Below are 26,099 nucleotides of genomic sequence, written 5' to 3' on the forward strand. Positions count from 1 at the left end.
GAAGTTTCTCTTTCTGGGGTCCAGTATTACATCGGAAACCATCGCAGCAAATTGATGCTACATTAATGTCATTTATATTTTTAATTTAAAAATACAAGCCATCACTCTTGATGTCACAGCAAAATGAATTAGAAAATTTAACAAGCTGGCTTTGATTTTTTTTTTTTCTGAATACAAATGTGTTTTTTTTTTGTAGTTTTCAACCTAATGCATGTCTTAGAAATCACCACAGAAGGGCAGCAGAGGGCAAGACAGACGGCTGTGTTTTTACTGGACACCAGCCACTGCCACTTTCCTCAGATTTTTCAGCCTTTCCCTTTGAGTTCAGATCAACAGAAAAAATATGTATTCTCTGCTGCTGTCTGACTTTCAACGTGACATAGGCACTTTTCTTTATTGCTTTGTGCTCTGTGATGACATCTACTTGGTATAAAAACTGTTTTTTTCAAACAGTTCTGAAATAAAATCTTTTGTATAATACTATAGCAGAAAGAATTTAAAAGATTTATTCCTTTCTAACAGTATAACTTTAAAGGGTGAAATCACAGTTGTAGTTGTTTTTTTTTAAATCTCAGCTGTAAACAGTTTTGTAAACACTGTGTTTACATATACTGACTCATGTAAGGTTCTGATGTTCAACCTCTATTTCACTATTTTTTTTTAAAGCATTTAGTTTGCAATTTTTTGTGGGAGAAAGCTGATCAATAGAATATGACTGACCAGAGATCATTTTTCTTTTCATAAATGAAAATTTACTGATTATCTATGTATACTGCATGGTCAGTCTAAATACTGAGCTATTGAAGTAACACTGAAACCAATTTAGCTTGAGAAAATTTAAGTTAAGTAAATTGGATAATAAGGTGAAATGTTCATAATACAGAACAGTGAAGTGATATATAATGCAGCAGAGCGAGGATAAAATAAATAAATGCAAAGTTATTGTTCTAAAACAACTATAACCTCATCTACAAGCCAACGATTAGAAAAAACAACAAAAACAGTAAACAACAACAGTAAACAAAAACAAACAAAAACCCTTGCTCATGCCCTGATAGGCCTATTTTGAGTGCTTTCCTGTGCAATTGTGTTGCTCAGTGTTGGTACATGTTTCCTCACACCTTCAGACGTCCGTCTTCTGTCACGGCTGCCAGCAGTGTCATCGGTGACGTCAGTAAGGTTTGTAATCAGTCACGTGAACCGCGCAGGTCTGGATAAAGCGCTGCTCAGGACTACACGGTCTATTCGGATTCATGTTACGGCGCGGTGGTTTTTGTTATTTGTGCAGATAATTTAAAGCAGAATAAAAACAGACGAAGACAACCCTGAGGAATATTATTTATCTTCATCAGAGAGAGCGTGCCTGTCGACGTAGAGCCGTATATCGCCATCACCTTTGAATCGTGTTGATATGTGAGTAGATGCTTCTTCTATTGAGAATAATAACACGCGATGCTCATCCGCCCAGACGCTGGAATTAACGTGTGCATCGTATGATTTCGTATATTCTCATAATTGTGCGATCTATTATTTTGTGATGATGGCTGCCAGTGATATATCCAGCCATATGAATTTCTGCTTTATTTATAATGATCAAGGTGATTACACGCTTCGTTAGAATGATTAGAAAAAATATTACTGTTCGCATTTGAAAAATAATGTAATATTTTATATGAACATTTGCCGTGTGTATTTTATTTTTTAGCGCGCTCATTGGTTACAATGAAGTCATATGGAGACGTACTTCATCGCCTCCTGTGTAGATGCTCCATAAGATGGCTCCTTGTGATGTGGGCATGAGAAAACCCCCCTGTAGTATTATGCTCGCCGTGGTCACTAACGCGTAATGTGGGGTATTTGCTGTCTTTTTTAGCTAACAAGATGCTCCAAATGCATGATAATCGGCTTCTAAATTATATTATTGGACATAGAGGGATATTTCTGATTTCCTGCTGAATGTATGCAGTTGGGCGTGTTAGGCTTCCTCATCAAACAGGAGAGGTACCCCCTGTCAAACGTAAGGAATGCAAATAGCTGCTAGGGGGAGAGGGTTGTCTTCGTTTTTAAGAGGAAACAGATGCTGAGTGAAATGTTGTGGTGGTTCCCTACCCAGATCAGAGTGCCCCTCCCCTCCCTACCCCGATGTTGTTCTACAGTCCTTTAATCTCAGCACAGCCTGGCTGACCGTCCAGCAGGGCTGCCTCTGTCTCATGGGCATTCAGTTCAGCAGCGCTCAGTGGTCAAAAACAGTGTTAGAGGAGTGTTGCAGTTAATGTTTTAAATCCTGTGCAATCAAGGTAACAACCACTGAGCAAAGATGCCAAAAAACAAATCTTCCCTGCACATCAGAAGGGACAGGAGATAATCAAGTATTATTGGTAATGAAGTAATATTCTTATGTAACTTCCATAATCAATGAAGTGTCATTCTAGACAGCTGTATGATAACTTAGCTGTAAGTCTGATGAATAATCCTGATGTTTTGTATTATTGTCTCTTTGGTTATACACAATTGGAACATTTTTCTTTACAGTTTTTAGAAAAGCACCTTTAACTCAGTGAAGTAAAAGTAAACCTAGGACGGCAAATTTCCCCTATTTCTAAAACGTCAGGTTGAGTGAGACAGTTTCAAAGTCAATCATCATTGTGACTTGAGTCAGTGGTACATGTATCAGAGGCATGCTGATGGACATGATGCTCAGCAGATACAAGAGTTAGACATGTAGTCATCTCAAAATCAAAGTTTGAAGCTCATCAAAATGCTGGGAAATCTGTGGTACAAGTGGTTGACAAACTACTGAAAATTTGTCAAAGTTTACAGTCAGAGGTGACTCAAATACAATAGTGGTTAAGGGTTTAAAAAAAGGGGAAGTTGCCTTCTTAGCTAGTAAGAAGCGGAAATCCTCCCTGTCCTTATTTGTGTCGCTTTTATGAAGAAAACTGTCGTGAATGAAGAGATTGCAGTTTCTGGGGAGGCCGTGAGTCACTCACTTCCACTCTTGTTCTGAAACAAGAGTTCCTGTAATAAGTGAGAGGTACAGAAGATCGAAGGAAAGCATGTGGGAAAAAAACAAGTCTGGCAAATCAGGTGTTTTCAAAGATGTTATGTCTCTGAAGCAGGTTTCGGAGAGATATAGGGAACACGCTGTGTTGTAAACAAAAACCAAAGCTGTGTGTTTTTTGTTTGTGTGGTAATATCAAAGACACATCTGCTAATATTAAAAAACTTTCATTCTCAGATCAGAGAGTCCTTCTAGTTGACCTGTATGTAACAGGAGCACCATCCCTGCCTCCTCTTCGCTTCAGAGAGAGAAATATCCAGAATCCTCTCCTGCGCTCAGTTTTAATGTTGCCATGGCAAAGGATTAGATTTAATTTTAGTCCTCTACTTCCTGTTGAGGGGGAGGAATGGATGCAGTGGATGTAATGGCAGTTGGAACTAGAGATTATCTTTATATTTAATCCTGAACTTTATTCATGACACATCTGCCATGCCATCAGATGTATATATAGATCAGCATTTAGGCAGAGCAGGAGGTTAATCTGATGAGCAGAAACATGTTTTAGAAAAACACATTCCCTCGAATAATACTTGACTTCTGAACCTTTTGAAAGTTGTAACTTTCGATTTGACCAGTTGCACTTATTTTCTGCTGCCAAAAAGTGTTAGATTCATCTAATTCGCTTCTAGAAAGAGTATTTTATCTGTTCCGTAAAAGAAAAGCATGAGCTTTTCAATTAATGTTCCCAATACCACTTGGCATCAAGGGAACAAGAGCAGTCAAGCCATAAATGAAATGTGCATCAATTGTGACGTCAGTGTGACGCTTTTGAGAAGTCTGTTTCTGTCTGTCACCTTTGAAAAAATGTCTGTTTTGGCTCGTACCTGCTCTTGAACCAAACATGACAAAACAAAAGCCAAAATGTTTTCTCAGCAGAGCTGCTGCAATGGAACATATTTTGCCGTTTCCAAAAATCCAGCACTGAAGGAGATCAAAAGAGGCAGAAATGTTTTTGCCGGCATGCTGAGTCACTGGGTAAACCCACAGGGCTCCGACACTGCAGAGCATGAATAAATGACATCAAAACAGCTATCAGCTAATCAGGGAACATTGGACATAAACACTCATAAACACCCGCAGGCTAACACACTGCAAGTCAACCAGCAACCTAGAGATGAGTCACCTTTTACAAAGACCATCTCACTAATATGAAGCGCTAACAGCATTATGAAACAGGAGATTCATTTGACTGAATTTTATTGTTTTGGGAAATGCAGTGGGTGTAGCTTACATCTGATGGACTCGTTACAAATAGCCCAATGAGCAACAATGAACATGCAAGAGCAGTTTATTATCTTCTGCTTTTCACGTTTTCATGTAAGCTGGTACTTGCATGACATAAGCCTGTTAGCAGTGCTTAGCCTTCTGTCCCATCATTCAGCCACATGAGGGAGCGGCAGCATCTGAAAGCTTTAAAGTCAGTGGAAGCCAAAGTCCTAAGTGGCAGAGATAGGGTCACAGCTTTCTGGTGCCACGTTCCTTGCACTGACACATTCAGCGTGGATGAAGGGGGATAACTTTATGCTAACACTTTTGCGTCCCAGTAGGAGAAATAATAGGCTGCTGTTTATCAGTTAGCCTGTGAGTGTGGTGGGACTGCAGAGCGCGATAAAACAGGCTCTTCAGTTGAAGCACAATAAGCTGCCCCTGTACTCAGAGGGCTGCCAGGGCTCCGTGCTTTGTGATAAAGCTGTAACAAGCTGACTCACAGGCGCTCTCTCTATTACTTTCATTTCTCTGACATTGTCGAGCACAGTCTACATTGTTTGAATACTTCCCAACCAAAAATCTCAAAAAGCTTTTTGCTGCTCTGTGATGCACCCTCATGCATTCCCCAATGCACAGAAATAGTTCTGCGACTTTTCCTTACCCTAAGTTTCTCTTTCGGCAAAGGCATCTGTTTTACTTTACATAATCAGTCATGGCGTATAGCAAGGTCAATGGTCCCAAACCCCTACCATGTTTCATGGTGAAATATGGTGTTTCTGCAGACAGGAATGCATGCTAAACGCTTCCAGATGCTCTTGTTAGATTTTGTTATTTCTTGGGTGTAGCATACATTTGTAATGTACATGCAGCATAGTTCTACTCCCATGTTTAATGCAACAATTACTGTTCGTTCCAAGAAAGATTTTAAGGGGGATCTGATTTATGCTGGAGCAGTTTGTCCAGCTGGTTTGTTCTCTGATGTCAAAAGACAGGTTTACTCTTTCTTTGAAGCTAAATCCAGCAATTTGTTTATAATGCACACTAAAAGCCCACCCCCTCTCTCCTCTTCTGTACATGCAGCCTTCTGTGTGGGAATGGGAAAAGATGGAGGATAAAGGGCCTCGTGTAGCAGACTACTTTGTGGTTGCTGGCCTGACAGACTCGCCCAAGCCTTTAGAGGAAGAGCTCCACTTGGATGATGCCGGTCCTAAGTCTGTGAAATCCAAAGCCCCCATCACTGATGTAGCCGTGGTGATCCGGTCTCTGGGTGAGGAGGTACCCCCTGGTTTTACCTGTGTGGAAAGCACTCCCTCAGGCCTCTCTGCAGAGCTCAATGGAGCCAGCCTCAGGGGCCCGCAAATCTTCTTGTGCTTCAAGCGAGGCAGAGATAAGCCTCCTCTGACAGATCTTGGGTAAGCAGTAATCCTGAGTCACTGACCCTTTTCTCAACCAGCATCCCTAATCACCCCTCTGCCGTGGGTCACTATAATCTGCTCTTAAACACATCCTCTAGTATGACATCTTTGTTTTAATCCAATTCTATCAATAACATTTAAAGCTATCAAGTTTGACAAGAAGCCCATAACAAGCCAGTCTTTTGTTTTAGGATTCTGTATGAGTGGAAGGAGAAGTTGAAACCCGGATGTCACATCGTACAGACCACACCCTCAGGTCGTCCTGCAAACATCAGCAGCTCGTCATCCCAACGCATCTACATCACCTATCGCCGTGCTCCTAAGAGCCAACCTCACACTTCGCTTGCTGTCACTGATGTCTGCATCATCATCCCAGGCAAGGGGGAGACACCCCCTCACACCTTCTGCAAGGTGGACAAGAACCTCAACAGCAGCATGGTGGGACACAGCTCCGAGACCACATCTTTGCCTCCAGAATCAGCTCCATGAGTGAAGGCTGTGATTCATCTGTGACGGTCTTTGTCTCTTCTTTTGTTGCAGTGGGGATCCTCTGTTTACCTCTGTTATAAGAAGTCCCTGGCTAAAGCAAACACTATCTCATACAAAGCAGGTAATGGACAATGGAGAGGCTGTGTTTCGAGTTATTTACTGTTTGTGCAATGCTTTGACTGTACATTAGGCACCTAAGGTTAATATTGCACAATTTGTTATATTACATTGAGTAACCAACATAAATTTACCACAGGTACTCACTTGACAAGAAAAAACTTCCTTTAAACAGGCAAAAACCTTGAGAAGAACCAGAGCTACTGGTGTCAGGTCATCTGCTGAATCAACATGTGGTGAAGTAATGTTGTGTGCTTGATTGTGTTTGACTCTGCTGTGTGTGTCGTTGTGTCTAGGCCTCTTGTGTAGGTACCCTGAAGAAGACTATGAGTCTTTCCCACTGCCAGAGTCAGTACCGATGTTCTGCTTGCCCATGGGAGCTACGATCGAGTGCTGGCCAGCACACACCAAACAATCTTTGCCTGTTTTTTCCACATTTGTTCTGACGGGGGCCTCTGCAGAAAAGGTAAAACCTTGTTCTCATTAGCAATGCAAATTAACATTTTGCTTTCAAAATAAATTAAAATTAAGACTCTTCTTTGCTAAAATGGTCTTTTTGGGTCCTGCAAAATGTTAGAGCAACCTTCAAACATGCACAGGGATTGTGTGATGGAGCCATTGCAGCTAAAAAACCCAATAAGTTTCTCATAGATGTTCCTTTATCCAGCAGTTTACAGTTCCCATCCCTTTTCTGCCCTGAGAAAAAACCCCTGAATGGCTTCAGTACTAGCGTCCCCCTCATCTCTACTTCTCTGCTTCCAAGCATCCCTTATGGATTAGTTTGTTGATGTGCAGTTGAATTATTGAGAATCCCAGACAATCTTAATCAACTTCTAAACTCTGACTGGAATCTAAAGTAGTCTTAAGGCCCTAGCTGTAATACCAAATGGCTGATAGTCTTTGAAAGCAATGCAGCATAAAGGATTTTTTTGCAGCTCATCTTTTGAATAATGGATAGCTCATGCAGCACTCAGGCTTGTGCATAACTTTTAAAAGCTCGAAGCCTCAATGCTCACTCCTTCTCTGCAACCTCTTGTCTGCGGACTGGTCTCCTGGCATTTCATGCCTGGAATGACTTACAAATTTATTTGTGAGGGACGGCTTCAAAGGGGAACAAGTGATTGAGCATATTTATTGTGAAGAACTTTCTTGAGTTGACGCATGTTTATGATTAGGCTCATTTAATCAAACTCTGACTCCTGTAATTTGTGTCTCTGTGGAGTTTGAGTCAGCTAATATGCCCCTGTGTGTGTATATTTGTGCATATATGAGACTGTCTTCCATACCATTCTGTACCCTTCTATACTGCAGGTGTATGGAGCAGCCATCCAGTTCTATGAGCCTTACTCAGACGAGAGCCTGTCTGAGAGTCAGCGCTCACAGCTCGGCCTGCCAAGTTCTGATCTTGGTTCTGATGGGACTAGAAGTGTTTACAGCAACAAGAGCATTTGTCTACTCTCCCACTGGCCCTTTTTTCAGTCCTTCAGGAGCTTTCTCACATTTCTCTACCGATACTCCATCTCTGGACCACATGCCCTGCCTATTGAAAAGTAAGCACTTCTTTACAGAGCCCTGCTCTTTGTAAGTGTATGTCCTTCACTCTGGTTCAGACATTCACATGTCGTTTTTGCTCACAGGCACATCTCTCACTTCATGCAAACTGTGCCATTCCCCTCCACCCAGAGACCACGCATCCTGGTGCAGGTGAGTTTAAATGTGAAATTTGATGAATGACGTAATGTAGGTCTTATTTCTTTGGTTCGTCTTAGTAGTTGTGAGCTTAATCCTTTGCCTGCTGAAGCTAAAATGCCTGTTTTTCTCTCCTGTGTGTCTTCCACAGCTGTCTCCACATGACAGCCTGATACTGAGCCAACCTGTCTCCTCCCCACTGCCTCTTAGGTAGGAAAAAATCTGTTAACTGTGATGTAAGAGCACAAAGACATTATTTATTCACTTCTTTCTTGATCAAGAACCAATAGATTTATTTGTGTGTGTGTGTGTGTGTGTGTGTGTGTGTGTGTGTGTGTGTGTGTGTGTGTGTGTGTGTGTGTGTGTGTGTGTGTGTGTGTGTTTGTGTGTGTGTGTGTTGTAGCGGTGGAAGCCTGTCTACATTACTATTGAATTTAGGCCCAAAGAATGCAGCCACTCTGCTGGTGCTGGCTGTCACAGAGCACAAGATCCTGGTTCACTCCCTGCGTCCAGCTGTACTCACCAGCGTTACAGAGGCACTTGTTTCTGTAAGTCCTTCATTCTTTCCCATTTGTCATCTTAATGACCCTGAAAAAGATGTTCTTTAATTGACTGAACTGCTCACGTTGAATGCAGTGAAAGCAGAGCTCAAGTAATTATAACAACATCACAGAAGAAATGTATTGTCTGCTGTAGCTGGATTACTGTGTTTTTAACTGAAGAATTGTACTCTGTCATATTTTAATGGTACATACCAATCTGTGTAATGAATCTTATTTATTCCTGCACTACTTTTATGTACACCACTCTGTTTCAGCTGCGGCTTTTTTAAAATGCTTTGTAAATAAAATTGAGTTAAGCTGAATTGAGATTTGCCAAATGATCACATCAGTCATTCTAATGTGACCTTTCATTTGTGGGAATAAGCTTAAATGTGGTGATAATGATGAGCTGCTTTTTTTCTGGTTTTAAGTTTTACTTTAAAAAAAAATTGACATTTTTGCTAGCCTTCAACAAATTACTAGCTAAGAACACATTAGCTGGGAGGACATACCAGGCTTAAATTACAGGCAATGCAGTGTAAGCTAGGAGATATATTATAAACTAATGTTACATCAGTTAGGAAATACATTCCAAGCTAACATTACATTTGCTAGAAAAATATATTCAGGCTAACATGACATAAGCTAAAAAATATAATTTGCGCTAAAATTAGATTAGCTAGAATATACAGTCATGGCTAACTCTACATTTGCTAGGAAATACATTCCAGGCTAACATTACATTTTATGAAAAAAATATTCAGGCCTACATTACATTAGCAAAAAAAAAAAAAAAAAAAAATCATGGCTTACATTACTTTAGCTAGAAAAACAGTCATGGCTAACATCAAACATGAGAAAATGTATTCCAGGCAAACATTAAGTTTGCTAGGAGATACATTCCAGGCTAACATTACCATAGCTTGGGTCTGCACCTTTGCTTTGCATTTTGTAACGTTGTCAAGTACTTTTTAGTCACTTCCAGTCTAAATAAATGTTTTTCAGTTAGTAATTAAATGCTAACATTAGTTGTTGTCTGACAGCTAATTGGTCTGAAACTTCTTGCTTCAGCTTTGAATATGAATGAGTTTCCCTTTATATGACATCGTAACAGCTTCTCACCCTCAGCGAGACATCTGAGGAAAACAGCGGTTGTGTGCATCTGTTGATTTTACTCATGGAAACATCTTCCTCTCTATTAGATGATCTTCCCCTTCCACTGGCCATGCCCCTACATTCCTCTGTGCCCCCTGGCGCTGGCTGATGTGCTCAGTGCTCCATGTCCATTCATCGTGGGTGTTGACTCCAGATACTTTGACCTCTACGTGCCCCCAGCTGACATAAGCTGTGTGGATCTGGACACCAACACAATCTCCCAGTACGTGACCTTAAATTGCAACCACTCTGTGATTGATGGCCACCTTTAACTTTGAGACAGGGAGCCCAAAATCATCTCTGTTCAGAGTTTAACCCCCTGTCCCATGTTATCATCATCTTCTAGCGTGAGTCTCTTACATAACGAAAGGAGTTGGAATGTAAAAGTTTCATACAGCAAAAGCATATTTGGGGTACAGCTGGAGTCCTACATCCATTTAGAGGCTTTTTGTAGAGATTAAACTGTCAGCCCATATTTCTGTGAATCCATCTTCTTTCTTATATCACTTTGCTGTATTTCCTGATTATCCTCCCATGTAACAAAAACCATATGGTGTGCTTTCAGAAAAGACGACAAAAAAGCTTTAACATGGAAAATCTTGCCCAGGAGAGCCTGCAAACATCTTCTGAACACACTGAATAAGATTCATCAGCAGCTGACTGAAGGTAAGTCCAGTCTGATGCTGTGTCATCATGGTTTCATGAATAATTTAGGTTCACTTCTTTAGTCAGCCTATGGAGTCAGTTTTACTGGAAAACTCAGTGGATGCTGACATTGCAATATATTTTGAGAGCATCCTGAGAGATCTTCTAGATGTAAGTTGTTCTCAATGGTTCAAATCTACCTCCTTGCATCAACAGAAATTTGTCATTTACTCTGATTTAGGGCTCAAATTTCAGCGTATAAAGTGACAAAATGTCTGAGGATTTACTTGATATAGACTCATCTGCCTCCTGTATCATAGATTTCTTTCTCTGTAAATTTTAAATACTCATGTGAACTGGATACCAGGCTAGAAAAGAAGTGCTTTGTTTGTGACTCATTTACCTTTGTTGCTTTAACACTCCATTTTGGTCGAACCATTAAGAAATGAAAACAATTGTGTTTTTCCAACTAATTTTGGTGTCGTGCTAGTTGTGTGGCTTTATGTTTTTTTTGTTACAAGACTGGGTTAAGAGCTTGAACATGATAAGTGCTTAACTTGATTATCATCAGTGTGTTAGCATAATCCTTGAAGCACGCTAGCTTGATGAGTTGCAGTAGCACCAAGCTATAGCCTTGAAGAAGCTCTGGTATTGCTGAGCTGTTTGCTAGTTATCTTTTATATACACTTAATTCGTCTTCTTAAGCTGTTGTTTTATTTAGCAGGAAATATGAGTTTTTGTTCTGGTCCATCTTAAAATATTTTTTGATAAACACAATCTTCTCTGCAGATTGGGTGTTTTTCACAAGACTTCTTTCTAGACTTTCTCTGCGTGCTTTGATGTAAATGTAACATCTGCGTGCTCCCAGGTGGTCAGCTTAATCGGGAAGACCTGCAGATGGAGCACACAATGACTGACAGTGAACTGAACGGTGGAAAGAGCCTCCAAACTCTGGAGCTGGAGATCCAGGAGGCTTTTCTGCGCTTCATGGCCGCCATCCTACGTGGTTACCGCACCTACCTGCTGCCCATCACGCAAGCCCCTTCTGAGAAGACGACCGATGCCAGCTCCCTCTTTGACATTCAAGGTACACTCCAGCCTCAGTCTGAGATGTTGTGCTGTATTAAATCACAAAGACATGCTGTCAAGCTATTGTTGCAGCACCTTTTATGTGATGTATTGTTGTAGCTGGTCAGGAGGTTAAGATCTAAATTGTGGCATGACAAAGTTATGCCTAAATCACTGATTGTAATGGCTGGTGATTTAGCTCGCTAGAAATTAGGTGTTGACAACAGAGCAGAGGAGCCGTACTGATTAATAGCGTAATGTCCCAGCATGTCCGTAAGCGCTTATGCAAGCAGAACAGTAGAGAACAACTTTTTTTATATCACAGTATTCATTTCCTTAAAATCTGCTTTATGAAACAGCTTGATGAGTGATCTTCAAGTTCTGTGATCTCATGTACATGTCCACTTGTCATGCTCATTGTTACATAATGTGTTTTTCTTCACAGGCTTCTTAAAGAGCCGAGACCGCTCTAATCAGAGGTTTTACTCCCTCATGACCAAAACTCAAATGTTCAGCCGGTTCATCGAGGAGTGCTCCTTTGTCAGTGATAAAGATGCAAGCCTGGCTTTCTTCGATGAGTGTGTTGATAAGGTGAGGTTTGCAGCTAATCTTTATTATGGATTTTCTGTGTCACGTACAATTCATCAAAAGCAGCGCACCGCTCTACTGTGTGGGAACATGTTCTGAAATTACATTATTTGGTCTGAACAAGTTCTCACAGAAAACAGCTCAGGCTTTAAAGAGATGAATTACATGCTGTCTTCTTAAGGAAGATGTCTTACTTGGGACTTGGTTTAGTTTGAAAGAGCTAATAAAAGCTAATAACAAGAACTAATGGAAGCAAACAAGGTATAATTAACACTCCAACACCTCCCTGGAGCTTCTTTGTTTTCTGATGTTACTGCTCTCATCTTTAGTGTTCCTCTTTACCTCTCAGTCTTTTGGTCTTTCCAGTTATTCCCTTTTCTGATTTTCTGCCTCTTCTGTCTTTCCTGCTGCTCTGTTTTCAATGTGGCTCCTGTCTCGTAGCTATTCACCACTGGAGGCAAGGTAAGATCCCAAAGCTTGTGTTGTAGTTTTCTGTTTTCCCTCTTTCTTTTTAAGCTGTGGTATCATAAGATTTGGTCAAAATCAAAGTATTTTCTGTTGCTATCAGAGGATGACTCAGCTCAGTTTCAGTGTATGTGTGCAGAATATAACTTAGTCTTTGAAGTGTAGCTTTAAGTGCAGGAAAGCAAAGGGCGTTAGCTGTCAGTGTCAGCAATCTCCATTATTGAACTGGGTGCCATTAAAATTAACCACACAGAGATGTTATGCAGAACTGTGAGAGACTCTAAAGTGATGCTTAGATAGTATTATCAATAATTCAAGCCGGCCATTCTTTGACTCTGCTCATTTCCATCTCCAGAAGCCTGTTTGAAATGTAAAAAGCACCATAGAAAGACAGCAAAAGGTGATCATCCCTGTATATCAGAGTAAATTCTGTCATTAAAGTCGAACTAAAGTGGATCAGTCCTGTTCATTTGGAGTGAGTCATTTGGGGATGGAACAGCTTTTATTAACATAACCCACACACGCACATTTTGTAACACAAAAACATCCTTCTCCCTTCCGGAAAAAGCCTCTTTGTGCTTGCAAACTTGTGAAATCAGGATGTAAGATTCACAGAACTCCTATATGAGTGGTCATTGTGGTCATTAGTATAAGGAAGTGGAAGCATGGATCCGTTGTGGTGCTGAGGTTGACAACAAGTGCGTGATTGAGAAAGGCCTCATGAGTGTAAGAGGAAGGGCAACAAGCAGAAAAATCCAGCGCAGAATCGAAGCGGGGGCAAATAGGTCAGAGGGAGTCAGTTGACTTAATCATCCACTTGGCCGAGTGGAACAAACTCTATAACGCAGCAGCACTTGGGAGCTATTCAGACACTGCCATAATAATAATGTTTTTGTGAAGCTCATGTCTGAGATAAGCTGGTAATCGATTTAGATAAGCTGAGTCACTCTACATCAGCATTTCAGGCTCTTAATGGTCATCCAGACAGCTATTCAGCTGATTTCCTCCTGAAAAAGAAACAGGTTTGCTTTACTGTGCATCACAAAGGAGTGACTGCTCTGAGACAAACAGAGGCACTTTCTACACTTTTCTCCATACATCAGCTCAGGCAGGAGTTCTGAGCTGAAGTGAATGTGTCAGTTTAATATCAAGCGCTCCTACCAAAGTGGTGCAATTTAATGGTTTCACGTCCCTGGAGCAGCATGGCTTTCATTTTGTCCAGGTCACTGCAGCCTAGATTAATCACATCCTGGAGGATTCATAGGATCAAGCTGCCTCCTTGGCAGCACCCTTATGATAACTGGAGTGGGGGCACAGCCATCTCACTGATGTAAACTGACTCATTACTGACATCTGTTTGTCCTCACTGACCCTCATATCAGATCTGATCTGAGGGCTTGTACATTTTCAAAAGGCTGTGAGCCTTCAGGCAGCATTAGCGCCTATAGATTTTTACTATATAGTGTTTACTGAAAAGCCAAGAGGCCAAGGGAAGAAGAGAGGTAGGATGACAGTGTGTGTGTGCCTCTCTTTCGAACAGGTTGACAGTGAACGCCCAGAAGAAACCAGACTGATCGAACTGGATGAATCACATCGCAGTGAGCACACGGTCTATGTCAATCCTCCAGAGCTGCCTCCACTCCCAGAAGGAGAGGAGCATCCTTTGTGCTATAGGTACCACACTACAGATATGTTACCAGATGACAGCTATGAGACAGTGTCTGTATCATCCTCCAATAATGCTGTTTTTGTTACATTGCACTATTTCTGCAGCTACTCTGGGTTCCCTGTGCTGAAAGATGAGCTTTTGGAGCTGCTTGAGGGAACAAATCCGTCATCAGGAGGCATGACCTCACGCCACAGCAGCCCAGCCAGCCCCACAGCCATCTTTAGACGCTCCAAACAGGTCAGCTGAACAGTTATAACATCCATTATACAGCACTTAATAGCCTTAATCATTGTTCTGCCAATATCATACCCTGACAATAATGCTGTTTCTCTAATGGGAGGTAGGAGATAATGGACCTTTATTAATCCCAAAAACAGTTTTGGTGTTAGATTGCTTCAGCACAGTGAATATTTGCCATACAACAGAGCGTCGAACTGTGAGATGTAAATTAAGTGCTTAATTTTAGTAGAAACAATAATATAATGTATAAGTAAAAAATGTATATTGAACAGATAATGGATTTCTTCACGACTTGATTATGCTTGGTTGGTTAACAAAATCCAATTCTGAAAAATAAGAAAAATAGAATTATATGTAAGTAATAGATGGTAATAATGGAAAAATATTAAAGCATGAGATAAATTATAGAGATATGATTGTCATTGAGCCAGATTGTCTCTGTTTTTAGAGAGTTGGCTCTTTTAATGGTAAACCTATGAACCATCATGATAAGTAAAGATATATTCTGATAGCCAAAGGCTGCACAATCATCTCTTCATGTGATCTTTTTTTTTCATCTCAGGAGATCAAGTCAGCTCAAAGGATGGCCAAAACCCATTCATCTATGCCTCAGATGTGGTCTACGTGTCTGCTGCGCCACTGCTATGGCCTTTGGTTCATCTGCCTGCCAGGGTTTGTTGGAACCTGCCACTCAAAGGTGCGAGCTCTGCGCACAGCGTACGACGTGCTGAGGAAGATGCAGGACAAGAAGTTACAGGCTCCAGATGAAGTAGGAACATCACACAGGTTTTCACAGTTTGCTTACGATTTTTGAAAGTGCACACACTTAATTTTAAAATCTGGTTGCTTTCACCCCAGGTGTGTTACCGTGTGCTGCTGCAGCTCTGTGGACAGTACAGCCAGCCAGTCCTGGCAGTTAGGGTTTTGTTTGAGATGAAGAAAGCCGGAGTCCAACCCAATGCCATCACATACGGGTACTACAACAAAGTAGGTACCATCTCCATACATAGCACTGGACTTAACAGCCTTTAAAATCCACCCATGTGTGACTGCTTACACTGTATATGTTCATTGTTTTAGGCGGTGTTGGAGAGTACCTGGCCCTCCACCACCAGAGGAGGCTACTTTTTGTGGGGAAAGCTGAGGAATGTAGTGTTAGGAGTTCTCCAGTTCAAGCAAGCAGGAAGAAAACAGACTCCACTCAGAGATCCTCAACTTTCAGGTAATAGAAACTTAAGTCCAGACTCAAATCCTTCATTTCAATAAACTCTGCTGACTTGTAAGGGGTAATGCATCAGAAAAAAAGTGGGTATGCAGAACCCAAGCAGGGAGAGTAGAAGACAGGAACAAACCGTTATTATCCAAAACAAGTTATTTATGATTGTTTAGTTGTCGTTATTTTTCAATATTTCACACAGTCAGTAAATAAACGGTCCAAAGAAGAGGGTTGCTCTTTCCTCCTGTGATTCTTAATGAAAAGAAACATAGTGCAGTGGGACCCCGTGGGAGCAGATGTTTCTTCAAGGCTTCTCTCCTGGTCTCATAACAAGGTTTATCCTGTCTCCAGCCTCCTGCAGCACAAACCGCTCCCAACCCTCTTCCCTGTAATGACACTAATTAAACAGAGAGAAGAGGTTTTCCTCCCGAGCAGTCTCAGCGCACAGGTCGCTCATGATGCCATCCCTTCTACCCACAAAGGCCCAGTGAGGCTCTGATTAACATAACGGTGTCTGATGATGCTTTGCACCATGCTCTGTTTACTGTGCAGATGGTTTAATACAGCTAATTTGCCCATAATGATGTGTTAACACAAAAAAATCATGTAATGGAAAAAATGCATGGACCAGCGTGATCCTTTAGTTTTTAAATACTCATTTGTGGAGATTGACCTATTTTACAATATGCATTTATCATTCAGCCCCTACAGCTATGAGTTCAAGATAAAACAAAGAGGTGAACTGTTGCTGTCTTTTAGCACTCTTGTATCTTTTTGTATTTATTTTGTGGTGTTCAAAGCGTGCCAGCAGCTTGTAAATGGTGATAAGGATTACAGCTCTGTTCACTGTTTATGTAGTGATTTTACACCAGCTGGTCTTATCATCCCGTTGGTTCTCACTCTTTTGTTCCCACGTCTCATCCTCGCTCCTCTCTGTTATCTCCTGTCAGACGGCAGTGATCTTGACACAGTCAGTCATGGCAGCTTGGACAGCACTAATGACTCTGCTGAGCGCACCTCCATTGACACTGACTTCACTAAAATGGACTCCAGTGATGATGGATTTAGCACAGGTAAGGAGCCAAAAACTTCAAACTTTTTCACTCTCGTACTTTTGTTTTTTCTCTGCTGCTGCTCCGATGTTTTGATACAATAATCTGCACCTTGGAAGGGTAAATATTTTTATTAACACAAGCTTTGCTTTAACTTTGAAAAAAATGTATTTTGCTTTAACAGAAAAGGACTCTGCCTTTGTGGAAAAGTTGGATTCTTTACATTTTCTATAATGCACTGCAGATAAAGGAACGTTGAGTCTACAGGGATTAAAGTTATCTTTCAGAAGCTTTAACACCAGCCATATCATGAATTTACACCCTGCTCACAGCTTGTTTCATCCCTCAGTGGCAAACAATTGAGTAGAGCAGAAACTCAGAGAGAACAAAATAAATCAGAGCGGAGGAGTTTTGTACTTTTCCTGCAGTCTGACCTTGTGAATATGATGCATTCAGAGACTGTTCCTTGCTTTCTACTCCTGCCTTTCTATTCTGGGTGTGTTGCGTGTTGTAAGCTGTGGGGAATGTCACCACGCTCTGCTGAAGAACAACACTGAGATCAGTTGATTCTTACAAAGCATGCATGGGGACTAAATGCCCGTGCTTTTATTCACTCAGCCTTCTTTGAAACAGTAAAGTGAACAAAAAAAGAATTAACTGTTTTATTTTTTGAGAGGATAAAGCTTTTTATCTGTTGTAGGTGGACAGTCAGACCAAGGCTATGACTCTCTGTCAAAAGAGGAGGAGAGGATGTGCAGCAGAGAGGGCGACAACACACTAGTCGTGGAGGACAAAGAGCCAACACCATCCAGTGAGTTAGAGATCAGCTTCTTTCTCTCTTGGTGTCTCTGACACCAAGTTCTTTTTCTGCCGGAGGAGATCACAGCTAAAGGCAGCAAACTGAACACTCTCTCTTTAAAAGCCGGGATATCACAGCACAGTGTGGGTGTGCTGTTGCGTGCTCGCTATGCGTCCATTTGCTGTTATATTTAGATGTTTTTTGGAAACAGATTCTGTTGATGGATGAATGCGTTATGTAAGCAGGTCGTTGTTTGCATGACAGGATTTGTTCTAAATTGGGCCACAGATAAGAACATGCCACGTCTGGACCAAGCCTTGATCCAGCTGTTATAATAAGTAGTCCTCAGTAAAGAGGTGTGGTGTATCAGCAGAGGAAACATCCTTTTTTAATATTTCAAGATTAACAAATGTGCCTTAAGAAGCCACAGCTGAAGACGCAGCTGCCAAGTTTATCTTCTCTGCCCCACTGCAGCTTTTGTGTTGGCACATAATCCAACAATACCCTGCCCAAAAACTCAACGTTAACAGATCTGTTTGTCTCATTACTTTTACAGATATCTCAATCTCATTACACATACCATATGCCAAACTGCAATGACAAGTTCAGACTAAATGCTTATTCATAATATCACAAGCCAAAACAAAGGGCTGAATTGACTGTATTGAGTAAATTGTGCAGCAAACAGGTTGTTTAAATGAGATTGATTAAACAAGATGTAACTCCTGTTATGAGGAACTAGAAAAGGTTTATTTACTAAAGCCAAAGAAAACCTACAAATACACTTTCCAATGCAAATGACACACAGAAGAACTACACTCGATCACTAGGTGGGGATAGCAGCGATCTGACAAAGACAGGAGGAAATGCCAAGAATATCTACACACAACAGTGCTATGTCCCACATTGCCATATTTGCCACATAGAGGAAAGGGGAGGGAACGACTCAAACATAGTTGATGGATGTAATCAATCAAAAGCAGAGGAACACCTGCGAATGCCTGTGAAATGTTATTTCTAGTTTCCAGTAAGTGTGCAGCTGCAGCGCTTGATTAGGGACAACATTACCCTGTAAGATTTTGTGTACACTTGCAGTAAGTGCAGAGTGTACACAGTGTCATTTCATGTAAGTTTATGGAAGTACATGAATTGGGACACAGCGCAGGCAATGAGTGAAAAGGACTCAGATAAGTAAACAAAACTTTGCCACTGTGCTAGCAGTAGGTACTGATTTGGCGTACATGTGGTATGCAGTATGTATCAAACTAAAGCAAAAAAAATAACATGTTGATGTATTGATTTGGAGGAATCCTCAGTATACTGCAAAATGCAGCTCAGTGAGGATGCAGATATCCTCAGTCGACCTCTCAGTCTGTTTGACCATAGACTGTATTATAAATGGGTGTCATCTGTGAAGTCATCTGTCTGTTTCTAAAACAGAGTTTTTGGCTTGGTGTGTACGTGGTTTCTGCTACTTCAGGAGCCAGCCTCAAGCGGACACTCCATAAACTGCTGTTTTTATCACCTCCACGATGCCTCATATTTTTAGACTGGAGTTTTGCTGCTTGTGTTTGACATTGTTCTTATTCTCTTTCAATTTATGGTGACACTCAGTTTTACGTGCATTACTGCCATCTGTTGTGATTGACTTATGATTACAACCACAATACTACAATGCTTAAAATTAATGGTCCATTACACTCTCAGTAAAGTAATGCGAAAGAAATTCTGGCGAAATACTGTTACTGTTAGTCGTCTTTACAGAAGTGATATCCATCTCAGAAGAAACATTTCTGTAAAAGTGATTAAAGTTTATAAGAACCATGTATTAACTTCTTTAAACCATAAATTGACAACACAGAGGCAGTTTTCTCATCAGCAGGGAATCGTTAACTTCTGCTTTCTGAAACAGGAAACAAGCTGAGAACACTACAGTCATAATACATGCTCACATCAAATGTAGTATGCAGTACAGGCTGCTTATTAAACCTTTGGGTAACATGGAGCAAGTGGTTTCTAATGAGGACAGGACACACGAAAACAAAGGAGGGAAAAGACAGGAAGTAAATGGATAAAAAAGTAAGATTATTCTACAAGATGAAACGTGAAACACTGAAAACCAACTCAAGAACAAACCAAAGTCACTCACACATGGAGTACAGAGACACAAGGGATTAACCAAAGATTAAGTAAGGTGACTTAATGCTAGTGTGTCTGAAAGAAAATGAAAATACAAGGAATAACCTCTTAAATAACACACAGTGACCTCAAGAACTCAGAGCTACCACATAATTATGTTACATAAAACATTAATCACTAGGAAACAACACAAGGAAAACAAATGACACTAAATGTAAACAAGACGTGAAAACAAAAGGTCAGCCCTACAAAATAAAACAGTAAATTGAAGAAGTGCACACTGAACAAAAGCAAGCCTTGACAATTTAATGAGACGAATACACTTTAAGGACGTAGGATGAAATCAGAAGGATTTGTTGGAATTACACAGCTACACGTCTTGATAGACTGACCAAATCTCCTTAACCCTTTACTGTCATTTTAATCTCTCTAGCACCTGAGATTGAGACTCCAATCAGCAGCATCTCTCCATCTACCAGAAGTTACAAATCAACAGATGTCAATGCAGGTATGATTTTGAATTAAGTAAAAAATAAGCTTTTATGATTGTTTATATAAAGAAACAGATTTTCCTCACTGGATTATCGCTGAGTCTCTTATCACCTCCGTATTTGTCACAGGCAGCGACAGCTGGTTGGTTTCCAGTCCCCCAAGGGATGGGATGCTGTGTGGAGTTCTGCCAAAGACGGAGAGGCCAAAGTCCCTGGACTTGTCAGGTGGAGCTGGAAGTCTGAGGCTCACTGTCCCTCACCTTGGTGCGACAAAGCAGCCTCATCTGCACGGAGTGGAAGAAGAGGAGACTGAGCTGGAAAAACAGAAAGGCAAAGAGAAGGGCAGCTGCGACTTAGAGAGGCAGACTTTGCCCAGAGAGAGGAGTGTAAGCTGCAGTGCTGGGGCCGTGAGGTGGACAGGTATAGAGAGGGGGTTTGATCCCCTGTCACTGATGGCTACCGATGCAGTGCAGCAGAGTGATCATGAGAACAGTAGCACGCCTACGGCTCGCCGCGACCTCGCCGAGGAGATAGAGATGTACATGAACAATGGTAACAGCCCCCTGAGCAGCCGTGCACCCAGCATTGACCTGCAGAACCCCTCAAGCCCTTTGTTACGCTCCACTTCGTCTCCTCACTCCTCACCACGACCTCCCACCCTGCTACGATGCAACACACACCTTGCTCTGCCTGTCAAACCTAAGGAGAGACTGAGGCCGTCACCATCTCTCCCTCTTGGTGTCTCTGCCAAAGACAGAGAAAGGCCTACGTCCTTGGTGTCTCCCTCATCACCTACTCCCTCCAACTCATCGTTCTCCATGGACTCGCTGTTCACTCCAACTCTTGACATCTTCAAGAGCAGCGTCATATCAGCTGGAAAAGGCGTAGCTGAGAAAGCCAGCCGCCTCTATTCTCGTCTGTCCTCTCAGACTTCACTGACCCAGGTCTGTAGTGCAACAATCTCCACTTTGTAATGCTAGAAAAATAACACAGTTCAAAAAGAATTAACAGTGATAATCTTCATCTTCTTGTGTAGGACTGTGACCGGATCAGTGTATCCTCACTGACCTCAGGGGAGGCAGACTGCTCCTCACTGCTTGAAAATGACACCTGTTTGGACCCAGACAGCTTTACATCCCCCCAGCACAGCGGCATGTCCCGGCTCAGGAAGAGCCCTGTTGTTGGTCACACCAACCTGGGCAGCCCCAGTACCCCCAACAGAGTCTTCAGACACAACTCCTTCTCTGGTAAGTCTCTCATCATTTAATCCGTCTGCGTTACAAAGATTGTTTCAAGAAAGCATTTTATTTAAGTTTGAGATATTGAATCTTGTAGTGTAGTCAAAGAAAAATTTATCCCAAGTGGTTAACCGTCTTTATGAAAACATCTCCATGGCTTACAGCTGTGCTCATTAAAGTGCTGTGTTAACTGCAGCACTGTTTTATTTCCCATCTAAACACTTCTTGAGAGTCTAAATATAGAGAAGGAGAAGGGCTCAGTAATGGAGAGAGTCGGTGTTACTCTGTGTGAAACTAGGCCAGCAGGCATGAGGCTGACGCTGTGAGTAGGCTGCTCTGCACTCAGCCACATGAAGGCCCTGTGCTAAACATAAACATGTGTACACACACGCACACGTGCTTGCACGCTCACATGCAAAGTCTCCAGAGTTAAACACAAACACCTGCGCTGATACGCCAGATATCAATGGCTTTGATACTTGTGTTTAATCTTGGCTTAGACTTGTGTGTTTAATTCTGTAATCCTCTATTGTTTTCAGGTGGTTTGGCACCTCCACCAAAAGCTCTTCACACTCCTGATTCCTCCCCTGACACCAAACGCTTTCAACCAGCTCCCATTTACACCATAGAGGTAAGACACTTATAAACATAAATCTCATGAGGTGGACTGAATCAGACTATCATGATGAAATGCCACACCTGCTCTCATCCTCTGCTTTAGGTGCAGATGTCTAGCTGCTCCCTCTGTAAGACATGTGACTGTCTGGTGTATGATGAGGAGGTCATGGCCGGCTGGACAGCCAACGACTCCAACCTGAACAGCACTTGTCCATTCTGTGGTACAGCCTTCCTGCCTTTCCTCAATGTGGAAATCAAAGACCTGAGACCACAGAGGAGGTAAATGCTCCCTTCACAGTATGAGCACAGTGTTTACTGTGAATAATACTCACAAGTGGCTAAAATGATCTGGTTAGACGGTCATTTCAAAGGAAATTCAGTCACAGTATTACATTTAAGATCTTGACTTCTTATGCAGGGTGATCTATTTTTATACTGTTCAGCTACCTCTGCACTCACACACACAAAAGCACGTTCAGACAGGAAATCTTTTATCCCTGTGGCCTCGTTAAAGAGATCTACTCTGTGTCTCCCCTCAGGTCTTCTGAGGAAACTAATCCTGTTATAGAGGAGAACACACTGGCAGAACTCAATCCACAGGCCAAAATGTCTGCCGTGGACTGCGCAGCTGAATCATCGGTGGCTTGCCTGCGGGAGCAGCAGAGCGGTGGGAGTGCTGAGCTGCTGGATCAAACCTCAGCCTCCACCACAGCCTCATCGCCAGTGACGGTGCCCTACCTGAGCCCACTGGTTCTGTGGAAGGAGCTGGAGAGCCTCCTTGTTAATGAAGGTGACCAGGCCATCTCCTCCCCGAGTATTGTGGATCAACACCCAATCGTTTTCTGGAACCTTGTGTGGTATTTTAAGAGACTGGAGCTGCCAAGTAACCTGCCGGCTCTTATCCTGGCCTCACAGCACTGCAGCAATGGAGAACAGGTGAAGATTAACCTTTTGATCATAGAGATATCTTTAAATCATCTTTAATTTAAGGAGCAATTACACATTTTTGTTTGTTTTGGCATTTTTATGCCTTCATCAAGATGGAAACCTTGTGATTCTTAGTAAATGGTGGGATGAAGATAATTGTGCTGATTTAGTCATCTATTGTCTGCAAGACAGGAAATACATTAAGTAGCACAAATACAGGCTATTCTTTTAAACCTCTCTTCTTTGTTAAAAAAGTAAGACTTTGGCGACCCCTAGTGGCCATTTATAAAACACACTGCAACAACATCACTATGCACTCAATAAGATCAAAGAAAAAGTGATTGGTTACACTTAATAGTATGCTTATGACCCTTGGAGTAAAAGATAAATCTTCTTTTTGTTTTCCACTTAGCAGACTCCTCAGAGCATCTCTTCTGAGGACAGTAAGCAGGTGCTTGTGAGGATCATGTGGGACAATCTGAAGTTGCACCAAGACAAAGTTCAGCCCTGCTATGTCCTTTGGAACACACATTGTAAGTTTATCGCGTGTTTACCTGAACAGATAAAGGGTGAAAATGTTTGAACTGGAGAAATTACTTTAATAAAAAAGTTCTGCTTGCAGCACTGTTGAGTTTGATCAAGGTCAGAAATTTACATGCAAATTAAATAATGCATATGAAGTGACTGAGATCATGCATTATTCAGTTCAGGATTCCTTTTAGTCATGCCGCCCCTAATCAGGCTAAAACCTTCAGAGTTGATTTTCAGTCACGGAGATGAATGAGTCTTTGATCGGGGTGACTTTTATCTCCGGCTTTTTGCAGGTGCGAACTCACTGGTCCGCTCGGGGCTGTGTGAAGAAGGGCAGCTTTTCACAGTGGAGCTGCTGCAGGGTTTTGTGAGGAGCATTAAGAAGAGCGATGTTTATCAGCCCATGAGCCAAATCATCCAGGTGCTGGGGCCAGAGCTGGGTTTTAAAAGACAGAGGTGAGGATACAAAGATATTAGTATAACAGCACATGTAAAAGATGATGATGTTAATGGAAGGTTTGATTGTTTTCCTCTTTTTTTCTGTCATTAAGGAGTCTGTATCGGGATTTATTGTTCCTTGCTCTCGTGGCTTTGGGCAAACACAACATTAATATAAGTAAGTACAAAAGAAAGCTTGATTGTTTTTGGTTGATCAGCCTATCACTTTGATCTAGACTGAAGAATCTCAAAATACTGTGGTGTACTGTACAAAAACGGAAAACCAAAGCTGAGGCACCATGTCCACATTGTTAACATCCTTCTTTTTTGTTATTGTAGATGCTTTTGACCGAGAGTACAAACTTGCATATGATCGCCTCACCCCCAACCTGGTGAAACTGACACACAACTGTGACCGACCCCCTGGAGCGGGGGTCATGGAGTGTAGGAGGACCTTTGGAGAGCCCAGTCTATGAATTACTTCCAGCCTGTTTTTTTTTTGTCAGCCACAGACACTGCTGCTGTTTTTTGGACTCAGACTCCTCACACTCAGGACCAGCTCACCTGACTGGAGCACACAGCTATGAAGCACAATGGAAAAATGACACTTCATGTACAGCTACTGCCATGAGTTTCTTGTGTACTGTTAGAGCTGAGAGGCATAAAGGGATAGGCCTTGTAATTTTAAATATGATGATATTCACTGTATTTTCAGTATACTTATAGTTTATTGTTTCTACAGGTATTATACAGTCTATTTTATGACTTTGTTTCTGTCAAAGCTGTGAGTCAAGTACGTACAATATGTGTGTGGCACATGTTGAAATTCCTAAGTGGTCCTGGTGACCCTGTGAAGACTGTTGTTGAGTGTGTGTGTGAGTATGTGTGTAAGATATGTCCTAGCTTTTAGAGCTTCATGTTTTTACAAAGCACTTTGGCAGAATGAGCTCCTGCCATTCACTCTCATTGACATGATTCTGTAGCCCAGCAGGCTACACTTAAGTGACTTTTTATTTGACAGCTGCAGGAATAACTGTCCAGTCTCAGATTTCCATTACATGCAGTGAAGGAAAGCAAAGACATTACTCTTCATCTGAACCCTGTGCACCTGTCTGGGAGTGGCAGATGTCCTTGAATACACTAAACTGGATCAAAAACATTAGAACAAGTTTTTTTTTCTTTCAAAACAGTTAATCTCATTTGCACAAATGTATGTTTACCTTTGTATTATATGGTACCTAAAGGGAATACTACTCCTTGGATATATTTCCATTATTTTGACAATGCCTGTTTTTTTTATTGTAGGAGGGAATTATGTGTTATATGGGACCACTGAGGATGGATTTCCTTAAAATAGTACAATCAAATTAATGTTAAAGAAAATGTTTTTGTTAAGTTTAACAACACATTTTTTTTCAAAAAAAGAAATGAATTTATTGGAGATATAATAATGTACAGGGTATTTGACTCTAATATTTTGTATAATTCCTTTTATCTTCACTGTGAAGTGTAGATGTCAATTTTAGACATTTGGAAAACAGTGAAGTGTTAGATGTGACATAAAGAGCAGAAATGAACAGTTTTAAATGTGACTGCACTGAATCAACTTCATGTCAGAGGTGTTAAGTTAGAACAGCTCCAACCTGCCCAAATCCAAAACCCCTTCCAAAAACTGAGTGTGATGGTTCACTGTGTTTATATCGTCTTTCACCTTTAACTGACAGAAACCTGCCTAGATGTGAAAAATCTCCACGGATTATTTCAAAACTTCCCCACAGTGACCTGTGATGATACGATGCTGTAAAAGATTTTTAAAAAAGACAAGGCTGGGCTGAACACCAGACTCACAGCATGTACATCTGCATTTTATTCACTTTGTGGATTATGTATGAAAAAAAAAGCACTGATGACCAAAACATCACTTGGTATCTACCCGTTATTTACTCAATATGTCAACTCAACCAGTGTTCATGATGTATTATTTATCTTTGTAACACAGATACTTATTTGTATGACTTTTATACATACATGTATATATGTAAAAAAAATCAAGACTTCCTCCCTGGCCAAGTCTATGGTTTGCTTTCATTTATGAATAAACACATTTATTCTACTCAAGTCAGCTCACAATGTTTGCCAGCTGAGTATTTCTTTCTAGAGTATCTAAAACAAAAATATTTATTAGTTTGAAGAAGCGTTTGGTTTCTCTGTAACTATTATAAATCAGGTCTTGTGTATTCTAGTGTATTACTAAAAAATCACAACAAAATTCACAACTCCTCAAGATTATACATATCT

At 41.2% G+C, this 26,099-nt stretch overlaps 1 protein-coding gene across 2 annotated transcripts; it reads left to right on the forward strand.

Annotated features, from left to right (window-relative positions):
• Window positions 1–1,218: 1,218 nt before the first annotated feature.
• dennd4a (DENN/MADD domain containing 4A) lies at window positions 1,219–25,923 on the forward strand. Of its 2 annotated transcripts, none has more exons than XM_074676979.1 (31): window positions 1,219–1,413; window positions 5,351–5,682; window positions 5,877–6,123; window positions 6,226–6,295; window positions 6,588–6,757; window positions 7,603–7,841; window positions 7,929–7,995; window positions 8,132–8,190; window positions 8,384–8,528; window positions 9,725–9,900; window positions 10,243–10,343; window positions 11,191–11,409; window positions 11,836–11,981; window positions 12,420–12,440; window positions 13,984–14,117; window positions 14,217–14,349; window positions 14,915–15,121; window positions 15,211–15,339; window positions 15,433–15,574; window positions 16,519–16,641; window positions 17,321–17,431; window positions 19,992–20,066; window positions 20,179–20,993; window positions 21,086–21,296; window positions 21,827–21,918; window positions 22,009–22,184; window positions 22,445–22,841; window positions 23,245–23,365; window positions 23,657–23,819; window positions 23,915–23,979; window positions 24,141–25,923. In XM_074676979.1, exons 2-31 carry the CDS (start codon window positions 5,375–5,377, stop codon window positions 24,275–24,277), a joined length of 5,199 nt encoding a protein of 1,732 aa, XP_074533080.1. In that variant the 5' UTR covers window positions 1,219–1,413; window positions 5,351–5,374; the 3' UTR covers window positions 24,278–25,923. The 2 variants fall into 2 exon arrangements, with proteins under 2 accessions (XP_074533080.1, XP_074533081.1); XM_074676980.1 differs by having other exon boundaries at window positions 23,248–23,365.
• Window positions 25,924–26,099: the final 176 nt, after the last annotated feature.

This window comes from Halichoeres trimaculatus, unplaced genomic scaffold (genome assembly GCF_033239565.1).
Source record: "Halichoeres trimaculatus isolate MK-OKI-2021-1 unplaced genomic scaffold, fHalTri1.1 fHalTri1_scaffold_10, whole genome shotgun sequence".
Lineage (NCBI taxonomy): Eukaryota > Metazoa > Chordata > Actinopteri > Labriformes > Labridae > Halichoeres > Halichoeres trimaculatus.

Coding starts and splice junctions, on each gene's coding strand:
- dennd4a (XM_074676979.1), top strand. CDS start 5,375: ATGGAGGATAAAGGGCCTCGTGTAGCAGACTACTTTGTGGTTGCTGGC. Junction 5,683..5,876: donor CCTCCTCTGACAGATCTTGG/GTAAGCAGTAAT, acceptor CTTTTGTTTTAG/GATTCTGTATGAGTGGAAGG. Junction 21,919..22,008: donor CTCCCATTTACACCATAGAG/GTAAGACACTTA, acceptor CCTCTGCTTTAG/GTGCAGATGTCTAGCTGCTC.